The sequence below is a fragment of the Acipenser ruthenus genome, chromosome 5 (assembly GCF_902713425.1).
Source record: "Acipenser ruthenus chromosome 5, fAciRut3.2 maternal haplotype, whole genome shotgun sequence".
Taxonomy (NCBI): domain Eukaryota; kingdom Metazoa; phylum Chordata; class Actinopteri; order Acipenseriformes; family Acipenseridae; genus Acipenser; species Acipenser ruthenus.
Genome location: NC_081193.1, coordinates 30,647,957 through 30,663,117, shown reverse-complemented (window position 1 = coordinate 30,663,117; position 15,161 = coordinate 30,647,957). Strand labels below are relative to the sequence as shown.

At 37.8% G+C, this 15,161-nt stretch overlaps 1 protein-coding gene across 1 annotated transcript in view; it reads right to left on the bottom strand.

Annotated features, from left to right (window-relative positions):
• The window catches only part of LOC117402922 (CUB and sushi domain-containing protein 1-like), a 778,430-nt gene that overhangs the window by 289,986 nt on the left and 473,283 nt on the right, over positions 1 to 15,161 (bottom strand). Inside the window, exon 6 of the mRNA XM_034004588.3 lies at positions 3,143 to 3,255. Within this exon, the coding sequence (XP_033860479.3) occupies positions 3,143 to 3,255 (113 nt within the window). The remainder of the gene's footprint in view (positions 1 to 3,142; positions 3,256 to 15,161) is intronic.

The following is a 15,161-nucleotide window of genomic DNA, read 5'->3' as shown; positions in this document are numbered from 1 at the left end:
AGTCCTGCCAAGTTTCATTTTTTGGAAATAAGAAACATAGATTTTCGTGCACAGAATGATGACATTTCGTTTGTTTCAAACAGAAACAAAATGCTCCTTGAAACCAAACTGGATGGTCAGCTTCTTTGTCTTGACACATTTTCCATCCCCCAGCCAATGGTGCAGAAAAGCCTAACAGTCCACATCAATATTCAATGGGATGAGTCTGCAAGACTTATTTCACCTAAGATGAGCTTAGTCAGTTTCTAACAATTTAGTCAATTGAGTACAGTGGTCAATGACTTAGGTCGGGCAGTGTGTTTTGTTTTTTTTTGCCTGAGCTGTCACAGCATCATCATCATCGTACCATCAATTAAACAGGGCTACTGAATATGACATTATCTTTTGCTTTACAGATTGCTTAAGTAGTCTTTTTTATTTTCCAGTATGGATTCTGCAGTGGTCTCCAATTACCCTCGAATGGCCTTCTGGCAGTAGACATTTACACAAAATTCCTTTTCCATTGACTTCAGAGGCCTTAAATTAACCTTATTTCTCAGTGTTTTTGAAAGATTGTCAGTTTAAATTTGTCTTTAATAATAGTGATACTAATAGAAAAAGTAGCCATCGTTCATCCTCCTTAAAGTTGAACATGACTGAAATGAACAGGCCAGTCATGGTTTCATGAAAGAAATACCTAGAACATTTGTAGTTGTGAATTTCTGTAGAATTTTAAGTGATTATACTGTAAGAGTGGTATTTTTCTTATTGTCATATCTTTGAAGAGTCTCTGCAAGTTATGAAAATAAGAACTGAAAGCTAGACTGAACGACTGTCCGCCACTAATTCGGGTCACTACCTGACTATATACGGGATGTATACTTTGCAGTTTTAAGGGTATTGAGCATGAATCTTGAATGTGCAAGTGTGACTTGTCTCTAATGTTTTGAAGTCTTCTACTCACAACACATACTTGTAATAATGCCACCAAGAGACTGCTTGTTTTTTTCAGTGAGTTGTGCTTGCTTTGTCGATCTGCATTTTATATTTATTCTCTATGGAAGGGGGCTCTTGTACCTATGATGAGTAGTTGATACACACTGAAGCACAAAGATTATTTGTGTTTCAGTGCTAACATCCAGCCTTCAAAATTATTCAGAGAAGTTACTAGTAATAATTTCAAGTGAAACAGGCTTAAAAGGAAGGTTCACAAGAACTTCAGTATTACATCTTAACCAATCCTTATGCCTTCAGCATGTTCAGAATACAATAAAGCAATCATGTTGGTTTTGTAGCAGACTGTTCCATATGATGTTTCATTAATTTATTTCCCATGATGCTGACTTCCTTTTTAAAAAGTGGGTTTTAACAAGGGAGCTGGACACGTGTACATTTTTTATTTTATTTTTTTTAAGTAGGATGTTACATAAGAGATGAGTTTAAATTATATTAAATATTGGCAATGGCTGTGGTAACAAATGAAATAAATAGAACAATATAGTAACTCAGGAAAAAAAAGTATAGGGTTGATATATCATGGAAATCATGCAGAAACAAGTTCTACAACTCTATGGGCCTAATTCACTAAGAAAATATTCTAGTGGGACATTTGCACCAGTTTTTTCTTAAGGGTAAAACTAGTAACGTTATAAGTCAAGCAAAAATAACAAATGCCCTTGAAAATGTAAAAAATATCACATTTTCGATTAAAAAATAAATACATAGAAAAAACACTACACTGAAGCACATGTTTAGTAAATTTGGCCCATTGATCTGTGTATATATTTCTTTATAAATAGGTTGTCATCGCATTTTATTGTTACAACCATTTATTATAAAACATAAATTGCATCCAGATGTAAATCTAAATCCTAAATGTATATATACTGAGTATCAAAAGAAATGTATCACTTATATTTGAACATCAAAAGAAATGTATCACTTATATCTGAGCATCAAAAGAAACTTATCACTTATATTTGGATAAAATTCTTTAGATGTGATCGAAAAATGACAAACTCTGTTTTAGAGCAGGTGCAGTGACTTTTTATTGTGCTGATTAACAATTGACATTACGGAGATGCTGCAAAATGTCGATCTTGGGCAGGTTGTGACTCTTGGTCTCCCAGTTTGTGGCCTGTCATTGACAGAGTGTGTCTGGTTATACTGTCTCGCCTGGATTGAAATTGCTGGCTGTGAGCACCCGAGATGGCGAGCCACAGTACGCTGCCCTAGTCCAGCCTCCAACATGCCGATTGCACGAAGGCGCTTCTCTCTGGACAGACATAGTATATTGTTTTGTTTTTTTTCTGTGATTTTCTTTATTGCTTTTATTCAACCTTGCAATTCAACAGCTGAAATCAATCCATACCCAGTGTCCAATCAACTGTCTCACTAATTAGGTGATTAAGTGCATATGCTTCAGTCATAGACACTCAAGCGTGTCATGGTCAAGGATGAATGATCGGGTGATTAAAAAGAAACCAAAAACATTTCGTCAATGTCCATCATTTATATACCTTTTTTTTTTTTCGAAAACAAATGTGTTATAATAGTGATAAGTTTATTTTGATGCTCGGTATACTAACAGTACATACTATGCAATTTAGTTTGAAATTATGTAATTTTCGTCATGCGTTGCAATTTTATATCTGCTCAGAAAAACATGAATATATGAATGAGGCTAATTTCCTTTTTTTAAATGATATAATTGTCCATGCTTATTTAAATTCATACCACATACCACAGGTTCATACAGCATTCATCACACTGTTTATAGCTTAGCTGATAGAGAAAGCACCCCTTCAACTTGGGTTCATTTTTCCCAGTACTGCAAATCTGTTTTCTTGGTTTGGGTAAAAATGCACCCAATAATATATATTTAAAACTTACAAAATTTGATTTAACAGTAGTCTTATAAATTTATTTTTTTTCATAATCTTCAAATTCTCTAAGTATTTATGAGTTATATAGTCTGGTTTTATGGTGGGAAAAGCTAAATCCACTGCACACCAAGAACATAGTTTTTTTTCAGTGTGCTAAAGCAATGGTAGATGTCATGCAATATCTGTATCATAACATAACATGCATAACTGCCAATTTATTGACACCAACTTTAGAATTAAGAGTTTTGCCTTCCACCTCCACACATTGATTCCCTTACCTTGGTATTGGGCATTAAATCCTTTCCGTCGGTGGTTGCTGTCAGATGTAAAATGCAGCCGAAGCCAATTCTTGCTGCTGATTACAGGGGAGGGCAGATTCATGCCAGTCAGCCTGAAAGAAAATAAGGTTCTCATTTTAGTGGAGTAATCTTGTGTTGCAACAAGAACTACGTTTTTGAAGAACCAATGTTTAGCTACAAGCTGATCTACAGTAAATTCGGTTCTGTTAATACTTAACAACATTTATCTTCAGAAAAAAAGTGACAATTGCAGGTAAAATAATTTGATTTTTAGAATTGTTTTAAAGCTCATAGTAATATTACAAAAGCATTGCACAATGTAGGGGTTGGTTACGTTTGCTTCTCATTAAAGATTAAATTGTTCTGGAGTCATGGCGGTTCATTCCACAGCAATTTAGGACTTGGAAGTAATCTCTCAACTTCAAATATGTTGTCTTGGGCTTCTGACTCTGCTTGGTTCTTATATTCGTTAAAATGGCACTCCATGTAGTCCCATTGTTTACACTTTCATTCACCTCAAATTAATGAGAGCATCATATCACAACAGTCAGACAGTTGTGCTGAGCAGATTCTTTTGAATGTTGTGAAATGGTTGCATACTGTATGTCTCAAAAATGTTCCATTATATCTGTAAGTAAGTATCTGAATTGGTTAGGCAGAAACTAGAATTCCAGTAACTGCATGTTTTTTTTTTTGTTTTGTTTTGTTTCAAATTTGCTACTTCACCATCCTGTCTGTGTGTAAAGTCACAAAATAAATAAACTCCCTGTGATATTCTGTGAGTGATTCTACAGTAAACCTAATTGTGGCTAGGGAATCACAGACATGTATTTTTCATCAGTGCAGTATTACTCTGTATTACTTGCCACTGCAAATTTTCACCAGATCTTTGAAGTGGGCATTCCCTGATGGCAACACGGAAAAAAAAAAAAAACACACACACACACAAAGCTCATTTACACCTGATTAATAAAAGGTTACAACTCTCTCAATTCCTTCAACTTGACACCAGGCTGTCACAAACACAACACTACAGCCTATATTATATAGTAATAATGATATAAATAAAAAGCTGAATATTATGAAAAACACATAAAGCTATTGCTTATCTCATGTCAACATAGAATTGAAATGCCATTGAATGCGCCTATCTATTCATGCTTAGAGACGCTAATCAAAAATTAAAGCAATTTCAAAATATGTTCAAGTATAGCATCCTTCATGCCCAGGAATCCCGGGATGCTTTACAGAAGAAGTACCTACAGAACAAAATTGAAACAAAAGCCTGCAAAGTGTTTGTGTCAAAATATTTGCAGCTTTAAACTGCATGTTAAAACCTGAACAGCATTAAATGTGATGCTTAGCTCTACAGTAATATTGTTCACACTTGAGAATTTTAGATTACCAGTCACACTGAAACTCTTTTTATTGTTTACAGTTTTCCAAATTGATGTAGTTTGTCAATCAAAACTTATTTTATTATATGTTGCAAATGAAAAGCTGTCCGCCAGTACAACAGATCGACTGTATGATGTTGCTATTTGTTCAGATTGACAATTTTTGCACACTGTAACATTTTCTAGATGACTTATTTGTGTAGTTTTATTTACCAAATTAATGTAACTACTGCTGAGCAGAGGGCTTTAGCTTTTTTCAATGATTGCACATTAAAAAGTCTGTATTTTCTTAAAGTTGTGGTTTGTTGGTGGTTATTATAATACCCAGGGCAAACAAAGCTGTGTGTTTGGGGCATGTCAAATGTATTTCATTCTTACAGCTAATAAAATAAAACAACTTTAGACTTATTACAAGTCCCTAGATTCTTGATGTTTGGAACCAGTACACAAACTACAAAACAGTAGGAAATCCTCTAGTAAAGATACATCACTTTGATACACCACTAATATGCTAACATCTGCCACCATGCAAATGTTATTGTTATTTTGTATTTATTATTATTATTATTATTATTATTATTATTAATAATAATAATAATAATAATAATAATAATAATAATAATAATAATAATAATAATAATAATAATAACTAAAAGGCAATAACAACATACACTTAATGCTAATGCTACAAACAAAATTTGTCAAACTAAAAATGGAGTGACGATGTACTGTATGTATGTATACTGAATCGCCATACTGTATGCAAAATGTTTGAATATCATCTGTATGAATGAAATTCTACAGCAGAAAGACATTGACAGTACAAAATCTATTTTCCCTGCCAGGGATGAAAATTGAAAAAGCAGAGCCAGGGACACCCATTGTCAAATCGCACCCTGCTAACATACTTTGCAAAACATATTTTCTAAATAAAGTTGTTACTGCAGGATAAAGGCAGACAAAAATCAAGCACATCCTATACTGTAAACTTAATTTGCTAAACTAATAATAGTTTGCGCAGAACAGGTTTGCTGCAGTGTGCGAACGACAGACCTCACGTACGGGTTGTCACGTCTGCAGTGCACAAAAGGTGAGTAATTATTGGAGGCTAACGGCTTTTCAAAAATCACCATAAATCTGGCTCTCAAAATCAGAAAGAGAAAAGGGAGTCAGAAAACAAGTTATCACAACTGACACCCAAGCAGCTTCTTAAGTATTTTTTAACTCCAGCAAATCAAGCCAAAAATGACGTCCTTTCAGAAGGAGAATTTAACAGCAGGTCTGACAGCCTGGTCAAAGTACAGCTTTATCTCTTTGTTGTAATCTGACAGTCACTCACCGCGGGAAAAACAAGACAACTCAGTGAGAGTCCATCTCCAAAATGTTACTCAAATGACCCAGGTATGTGGCCAGAGAAAATAACAGATGTAACCCTTTTAGTGCCATGCTATTAGAATAGCCATAGAAGTCTCATATCCATCTGCCATCCAACCTTTCTTTAACCTAACTAACAGTATAACAATATCCTATTCTTAACAAAAACTGTATCCAACTGCAGTGACGTTCTTCAACTTGACTTGAATTCTTGAGTGGTTTCTGAGTAACTCTAGTCCTAAGAGATTCATTGAAGGTTAAAACAAACTGACGGTGAATGTATATGCTAAGATTAATAAACAACGCAGAACTTTTCAGTGGCATCAGGATTTGTGTATTTGTTTAGAATAACTAGGTAATTGCTATAACAGCAGACATTTAGGTTTCTGATGTAGATCTGCAGAAGAAAAACATTCATTTTAGTTTTTGCCTATTTTACACAAGCTATTATTATAAATTGCTAGGGGGAAATTTTACATATGGTGCATGAGGGTCATATATTTTAATTGTGACTCTACAGCTATGGTCAAAAGTGTTGCATCACCCTATAGAATTAACACATTTTGCTTCATAATGTCGAACGAAACCTGCTGAATAATGTTACGTATTGGATTACATACCGCTTTGTAGTTTTCCATATACTTAACGTAAAATTGACAAAAATTGAAAAATGTGACAATTCAAAATCCAACATGAAATACTACTTATGGCTTCCAGTAGACTTTTGCAATATAATTTTGTAATGTCTCAATTATGTTCATATAGTTATTTATAGTTTTAATTAAATCTAAATCTTAATTAGAATGATGCAAAACTTTTGGCCATAGCTGTATATAATGGAACATATGATGACTGTTAACAGTATATATAAAACATTAGGAAATGTATGAAATGAAGGGTGTTTACAGGGCAAATCCTGTCAATGTGCGCTTGCTGGATTAAGAGGGGGCCCTTTTCAAAGGACTTGTCCCGGGCCTTAAAATTCCTGGTTGCGGCATGGTTGGGAATTCGTTCCCATAGAAAGTAAGTGATATCCTAATATGAAACTGAAAATATATCTCACTTTACTGACGCTAGTGGTGTCACAATGAGCTGGGCATACGGGCTTCAGTGTCTTCTGGGAATAGTAGTTTATATGGTACACGCTGAAAGGCGTTTCCAATCAGCAGAAATGCAGAGGAAAACTACAACTCTTGTCATCCACGCATGCTGGCTTCGTATTTTACTTTCTGTCAAGATGTTTTTACATCTACCGCTATGATGGATTTCTTTTTTTTTCCTGGTCACTTTTTAAAATCTTCAGAAAATTGAATGCGGAACTGGATGATATTCAACACTAAACTCATAATTGAGCACACTCAATAGCAGTGCTTCAGCAGGGGGCGGGAGGGTATGAGCTGCTCCTCCAATTGAAAGCAGATATCAGATCACGTCACCTGCCATTGCTAGTACTGTACTGAGTGTGGTTATAAAGGAGTTTATAATGGAGACTTGTCTCCTCCGAGGGGAAAAAAATCTGGCCTTAAATTAAAACCTGTGCTCAGATCACATTACTGCTACTGCTAGTACTGTGGTTAATAGCAGATTGTCTCTGAAGTATTTGATAAAGTCACTTGGTCCAACAGAAGGCAGGCGTGGCAGCACACTCGTATAGATCTTTCAAAATAATGAGCAGTTTGAATAAGATGACAGGAACAAGTTTTAAATTAAAATTGATATTTTATTAATGTTAAAATAATTTGCGTACAGCACCACGCGTTTCGACATGAACGTGTCTCCATAAGGCTTCCTATCTGTAGTCCTAAACTGTAATCCCCAACTCCACAAACCAGCCACTATATACTATATATTGTTATATGTAATGTGGCACAATGAACAACTCAGCCTCCACCCTCGCTTTTTTAGTGTATAAAACATGTATAGTCTTATAAACTCAACTCCCTTACTACAGCTTAAATGTGTTGTTATATCAATGATAACTTCATTATATAAAAGCTCCTGACAACTTCTCAATATCTTTTTCACTATGGTATTTGACATTCCAATGTAAGAACATACAGTTTGCTGTAGGTTAGCATTTATTCAGTTCATAAATAGAGATTGATTTTCTTGTCTAGGAAATATTTTGGAATGTGTGCTTTAGTGTCTCTTTATATTAGGTCCACTTAGCTTTACAATGATGGAATGTAGAGATTAAATTCTACCTTAATAATGGAATGAAGATAACACAAATGTGAAGTGGGCCTACAATAGAGAAACAATACATGCATAGTATATCCCCAAAGTGTGGGACAACTGAACGTTAACTGATGACACATGAAATCTTCTTATTCAATTGGCAAACAGTGACAAATCTTCACCATATATGTGCATAGTTTATTGTCATCTGAAAACCTTTTTGTATTAGTATTTTAATAATGGAGGATGCAAGTCCTCTGTATTTTGCTAATGAGAATTTCTATTGTTGTAATTTAGGGAGAGAGCAGCAGACATGGTTGTATTCTAGAATAATGACACTACTGATGTTACATTTTAAAATTATACATGTAAAATTGTAAATTACAAAGAAATAATACAAGGTAGTAGTAGTAGAAAAATGTGTGACTCCTTGCTTCTCCCTGGATTCACCTTTTGGGTATTATGAACTGTGCACTACAGTAAAGATTATGACTAAATCTTTCAACACTGTGACAATGAGCTGCCAAATGACCAGTGATGTAGTCAAGACCAAATGTACCGAGACCGAGACCAAGACCAAGAACAAACGTACCGAGACCAAGACTGAGACCAAATGAACCGAGACCGAGACCAAGACCAAACGTACCGAGACCAAGACCAAGACCGAGAACAAACGTACCGAGACCAAGACTGAGACCAAATGAACCGAGACCGAGACCAAGACCAAACGTACCCAAACCGAGACCAAGACCAAACGTACCCAGACCGAGACCAAGACCGAGAACAAACGTACCGAGACCAAGACTGAGACCAAATGAACCGAGACCGAGACCAAGACCAAACGTACCGAGACCAAGACCAAGACCAAACGTACCGAGACCGAGACCAAGACCGAGAACAAACGTACCGAGACCAAGACTGAGACCGAGACCAAGACCAAACGTACCCAAACCGAGACCAAGACCAAACGTACCCAGACCGAGACCAAGACCGAGAACAAACATACCGAGACCAAGACTGAGACCAAATGAACCGAGACCGAGACCAAGACCAAACGTACCCAAACCGAGGCCAAGACCAAACGTACCCAGACCGAGACCAAGACCGAGAACAAACGTACCGAGACCAAGACTGAGACCAAATGAACTGAGACCAAGACCAAGACCAAACGTACCGAGACCAAGACCAAGACCAAACGTACCAAGACCGAGACCAAGACCAAGAACAAACGTACCGAGACCAAGACTGAGACCGAGACCAAGACCAAACGTACCCAGACCGAGACCAAGACCGAGAACAAACTTACCGAGACCAAGACTGAGACCAAATGAACCGAGACCGAGACCACGACCAAACGTACCCAAACCGAGGCCAAGACCAAACGTACCCAGACCGAGACCAAGACCAAGACCAAACGTACCAAGACCGAGACCAAGACCAAGAACAAACGTACCGAGACCAAGACTGAGACCGAGACCAAGACCAAACGTACCCAGACCGAGACCAAGACCGAGAACAAACTTACCGAGACCAAGACTGAGACCAAATGAACCGAGACCGAGACCACGACCAAACGTACCCAAACCGAGACCAAGACCAAACATACCGAGACCAAGACCGAGAACAAACGTACCGAGACCAAGACTGAGACCGAGACCAAGACCAAACATACCCAGACCGAGACCAAGACCGAGAACAAACGTACCGAGACCAAGACTGAGACCAAATGAACCGAGACCGAGACCAAGACAAAACGTACCAAGACCAAGACCAAACGTACCCAGACCGAGACCAAGACCGAGACCAAACGTACTGAGACCAAGACTGAGACCAAATGAACTGAGACCGAGACCAAGACCAAACGTACCGAGACCAAGACCAAAACCAAACGTACCAAGACCGAGACCAAGACCGAGACCAAGACCGAGAACAAACGTACCGAGACCAAGACTGAGACCGAGACCAAGACCAAACGTACCCAAACCGAGACCAAGACCAAACGTACCCAGACCGAGACCAAGACCGAGAACAAACGTACCGAGACCAAGACTGAGACCAAATGAACTGAGACCGAGACCAAGACCAAACATGCCCATACCGAGACCAAGACCAAACGTACCCAGACCGAGACCAAGACCGAGAACAAACGTACCGAGACCAAGACTGAGACCAAATGAACTGAGACCGAGACCAAGACCAAACGTGCCCATACCGAGACCAAGACCAAACGTACCCAGACCGAGACCAAGACCGAGAACAAACGTACCGAGACCAAGACTGAGACCAAATGAACCGAGACCGAGACCAAGACCAAACGTACCAAGACCAAGACCAAACGTATCGAGACCGAGACCAAGACCGAGAACAAACGTACCGAGTCCAAGACTGAGACCGAGACCAAGACCAAACGTACCCAAACTGAGACCAAGACCAAACGTACCCAGACCGAGACCAAGACCGAGAACAAACGTACCGAGACCAAGACTGAGACCAAATGAACCGAGACCGAGACCAAGACCGAGAACAAACGTACGGAGACCAAGACTGAGACCGAGACCAAGACCAAACGTACCCAAACCGAGACCAAGACCAAACATACCCAGACCGAGACCAAGACCGAGAACAAACATACCGAGACCAAGACTGACACCAAACGTACCGAGACCAAGACCAAGATCAAATGTACCGAGACCAAGACCAAGACTGAGACCAAACGTACCGAGACCAAGACCAAGACCAAATGTACCGAGACCAAGACCAAGACTGAGACCAAATGTACCGAGACCAAGACCAAACGTACCGAGACCAAGACCAAACATACCAAGACCAAGACCAAACGTACCGAGACCAAGACCGAGACCAAATGTACCGAGACCAAGACCAAGACCAAACGTACCGAGACCAAGACCAAGACTGAGACCAAACGTACCAAGACCGAGACCGAGACTGAGACCAAACGTACCGAGACCAAGACCAATAAATGTGTGAATTTTGAAGGATAAAAAGGATATATGATAAAAAAAGGAAAGACACCCAGACCAAGACCCAACATGCCGAGACCCAGACCAAGACCACACAGCCCGAGACCAAGATCAAGACCTTAAAATGTGGCCTCGAAATCAGCCTCGAGACCGAGACCAGGTCTCGAGACTCCATCTCTGCTAATGACATTGAAATGTAATCCCCTTCTCCCAGCACAGACACCTGCTAACATCATTGGATTTAAAGCTTAAAAGTTAAGTGTGTTTCACCAAAGCTGCCGCAGTGCAATGATCAAGTTAATTTATCTCAGAATCCAACATTGAGAATTTAGCAGCCCAGTGCAAACATTACAAAGGCCAGTCATGTTAAAACTGTAATAAATAATCCATTTGGCAATTTGAAAAGTTGGTCACCCTACCACCAACTCCATTTTCTGCAGCACCCAAATTCTGATGGCGGTTCCCCATCCAAGTGCTGACCTGGCCCAACATTAGGGGTATGTTCCTGCAGACACACCAATCAGAGCCCACATCTACTTTTCACTGAAGCTGTGGATTTCCCATCCATGAAAAAGTATTCTTACTAGGAGTTACTAGGAGACTGAAAACCTTCTTGTTTAGGCTTATTAATCCATATAACATGCTTAATATTTGGATTGTATTTTAGGTTGACAGTGTTTTGATCAAAGGACCTTGGCCACTTTCCACACAGATATACCTTGGGTAATGTTAAAATCAAAATGTCACCCCAGACTTCAACACCACAATGGATGCCAAAACCCTTCCTGCAAGCCATGCCTAACATAAAAATGTCACCCACCAAGTGCTATGGTTGCCATGGGCTGATAACATGAATCCATATATATTGTCAATAGGCGATAGGTCAATTTGGCATCCCTAGACATCCCAGTCCATCTTTTCTATGTAACGTTCATTTTCACAAAGAGAGTACAATTTATGCTGTGTTTCAAGGGTGACCGAACATTGCTGTCCCCATCATAAAGTCTGATGTACATTACATTGAATTGTTTTTTGTGGTTAAAAGACATGTTTATACATGACCTTTGACTCAGGACCTTAGAAACCAATATATGCCTACAGAATGTCAAATTGAAATAGCCCTTGGGGGTTGTGAATAAAGACAGATCATTTACCTAGCAGGGGCTAATCATTTCAGTTGATAACGGGTTAAATGTATTCCAGAATGCAATTATTTTGCATGACACTGTTATGGTTAGAGCAGTAAAAAAAAAAAAAAAATGAACCAAACAGCAGCAATTGGCACCTTACTATTCGATTGACATAGCTTTTTTATGTTTTTTTTTTTTTTACAAGAAAAGCATAATGTAAGGGCAATAGCTGAATCTCTGATGGAATAGTTTGTAAACAAATACAAGTACGTATCATTGATACGGTCAGTGGTTTAAAGAAGTGAAAAGGTTTTGTTTTTTTTTTTTTTCGCTTATTTGCGAGCAAAGGGACAAGTTAGTTTGGATGCGAGCTAAAGTTTGGTTTTTTTGGTCCCTTTTCCATTTTTTTCAGGACCGAGTTTGTTAGTGTTTACAATGCAGTTTGCAAGTGCACTCAGCTTGTTTATAGGATGTGTGAACTGGATGTTTACAATATCCTGTAAGGCATATTGAAAGAAGACAGCTACTGATTTTGTATTGGTATTGCTCCAGTTTTTAATATAACATGTTTCAAATTCTTACATGTTGCTGTGGAAGAAAGCACTAGGGGAGCACTTCGCTAATTTAATGAATACATTTCTTGAATGCCTACAGTTTAATCTCCTAATGTTGGTATTAATTTGAGAAAAGACTATATATATATATTTGTCCAGTTCGGTTTGGATTTTGGTGTCTGACCAAATTTTCTACCAGAGCTTCAGTTTCCCGCCCGGTCCATGTAGTTTAGGATTACCAGATTTCCAGTGAAAAACGGGGAGTTTTTTTTTCTTCTTCAATTCACTGATGCCGTAGCAATTATGAAGCCGTTAACAAAAATAACAGTGTATAAAATAACACAATAATAGTTAAAAAATTAAACATCGGGCGAATTGTATTGCAGATGATAACAGCTCATTATTCTCTTTATATGGTCATCTAGTCAAAACATGTTAAATGTACAAAAAGCCAGCTCAGCTATTACCATTTAGAATGATTAATAAATAATCAATACGATTGTTTATTTTGTTTTTTATTAGTGCTAACACACATTACTCTGCTATTAACTTGCTGAGCACGCTGACACAGTTTTGTACTTTAAAAAAAAAAAAACAACAGAAATACCGGGACAATTAACTATTGTACTGTTTCCGACCAGGACAAAAAGCTGAAAACTGTTGACAATCTCAATTTTCCCAGGATGTCTGGAAACCCGGCAAAATGTTTACTTCCTAGTCAGGTTACCTTGTATAGTTTGCTTCCCATGTGCATAAGGACCGAGTCCAGCTGTTGTTCGCATTGAGGTTCAGCAAGCGAACTAGAATCTGTGCGTTTGTCAGACCTCTTTAGGTGGACTCAGTACAGTTCGTTTCCCAAGAGGATTTTGTTGTTCACACTTCACACCAAACGTACCGAACTGTCTAGCGGACCAAACCCCCTAGCAGACCCAGTGTGAACACAGCCTTAATTTGGCAGCGATTCAAACTGCAAGATAATTGGACAAGAGGTTAACATGTATTCAGATTCTGTTTGATGCCAGTCTGTGTGATACAACTTTTTTAAGAATTATTATTTTTTTTTTATAGATTTATCCTTTTTCAAATTATTGAAGAAATAAATGTTCAATGCTGGGTTCCTCCTAGAGTGATACATATTTACCTTGAAATAACACTAGGAACAAAACAGTGGGTTAAGATGATACCGACAAATATGTTTGATTATAAACAGCAGGAAACTGCTTATACCCAGGCTTAAAATACACTCATCTGATCTAAACCTCATCATATACTTAAATAGAAAAAAGGTGAAAAGATGGGACACAGTTGCCAAATAGAGTTACACAAACTGTGTGACATGTATTACTGAAGAAATATGATAAAACAGACTTATCAGCCCAGGCAGTTGTGTGGAAGGTACAGTACTCTTGCAGTTCAGTATTTTCCCTATTTTTTTTTTCTTTTTTGTAGTAGTAAAACCAAGGAACCACATTCAGTTACTTTCTTGTACAATCTTTCTGATTAAGCGAAAGCTTAAGGAATATAAAATGATTAGAAAAAAATGACATTTTACTTTGTTCAAGTAAGATTGGTTTGACTGGTTATCCTAGCATTTATGGCTATATATTATTTAAACACATATTCCAAATGGTTCATAATGGTAGGAAACTAAACAGGCACCTTTACAGGTATTTATAACAAATCGTCCCCCCAATTCACCCCAGTATACCCCCCCCCCCTTTCTATTAATGCTATCTGGCACCAGACATTTGGCCGACACAACAAATGTACATTTTTAGATGTAATGTTGTGTTGTATCTACTACATAACATAAATTCATTGTTATTGTTAAAATGACATATGCAATTGGATACGCAATCCTTCATATTTTCTAATATAATCAAATCATTTTGTATTGTATTAATAACCTATTCTACTGTACCTTGTAATGCATAGGTTCATTATGGAATGTATGGAGGGGGTAGGCCAATGTCTGTTTGGTATCACTGACATCGATCCATGGGTCAAAGTGTGTCAAATTCAAGGGACTAATTGAAGAATCATCATCTTACCGATTCAGAAATACAGTCTCCAACCAGAGAAAGGGCACAGAACTACATCTGTGCTTCCCCACAACTGTCAAAAATACATTATTTGGAATTTCACAACATACTTCTCTGAATAATCTCAAAACAGGTGAAAGTATTACTAAACAGGCTGTAGCGTTTAAAAGACAACACATTACTTTCCCTAGCTTCCTACTTTTATTGTACATATTCCTGCAATATCTTTTTCAACATCATTGTGATCTCTGGTCACAAATCACTTTTGACCAGTTCTTTTTGTTTTTATTTCTGTTGTGCATCGGTCTTCTGAATTCACAACATCTGCTGCTGGAATTCAAC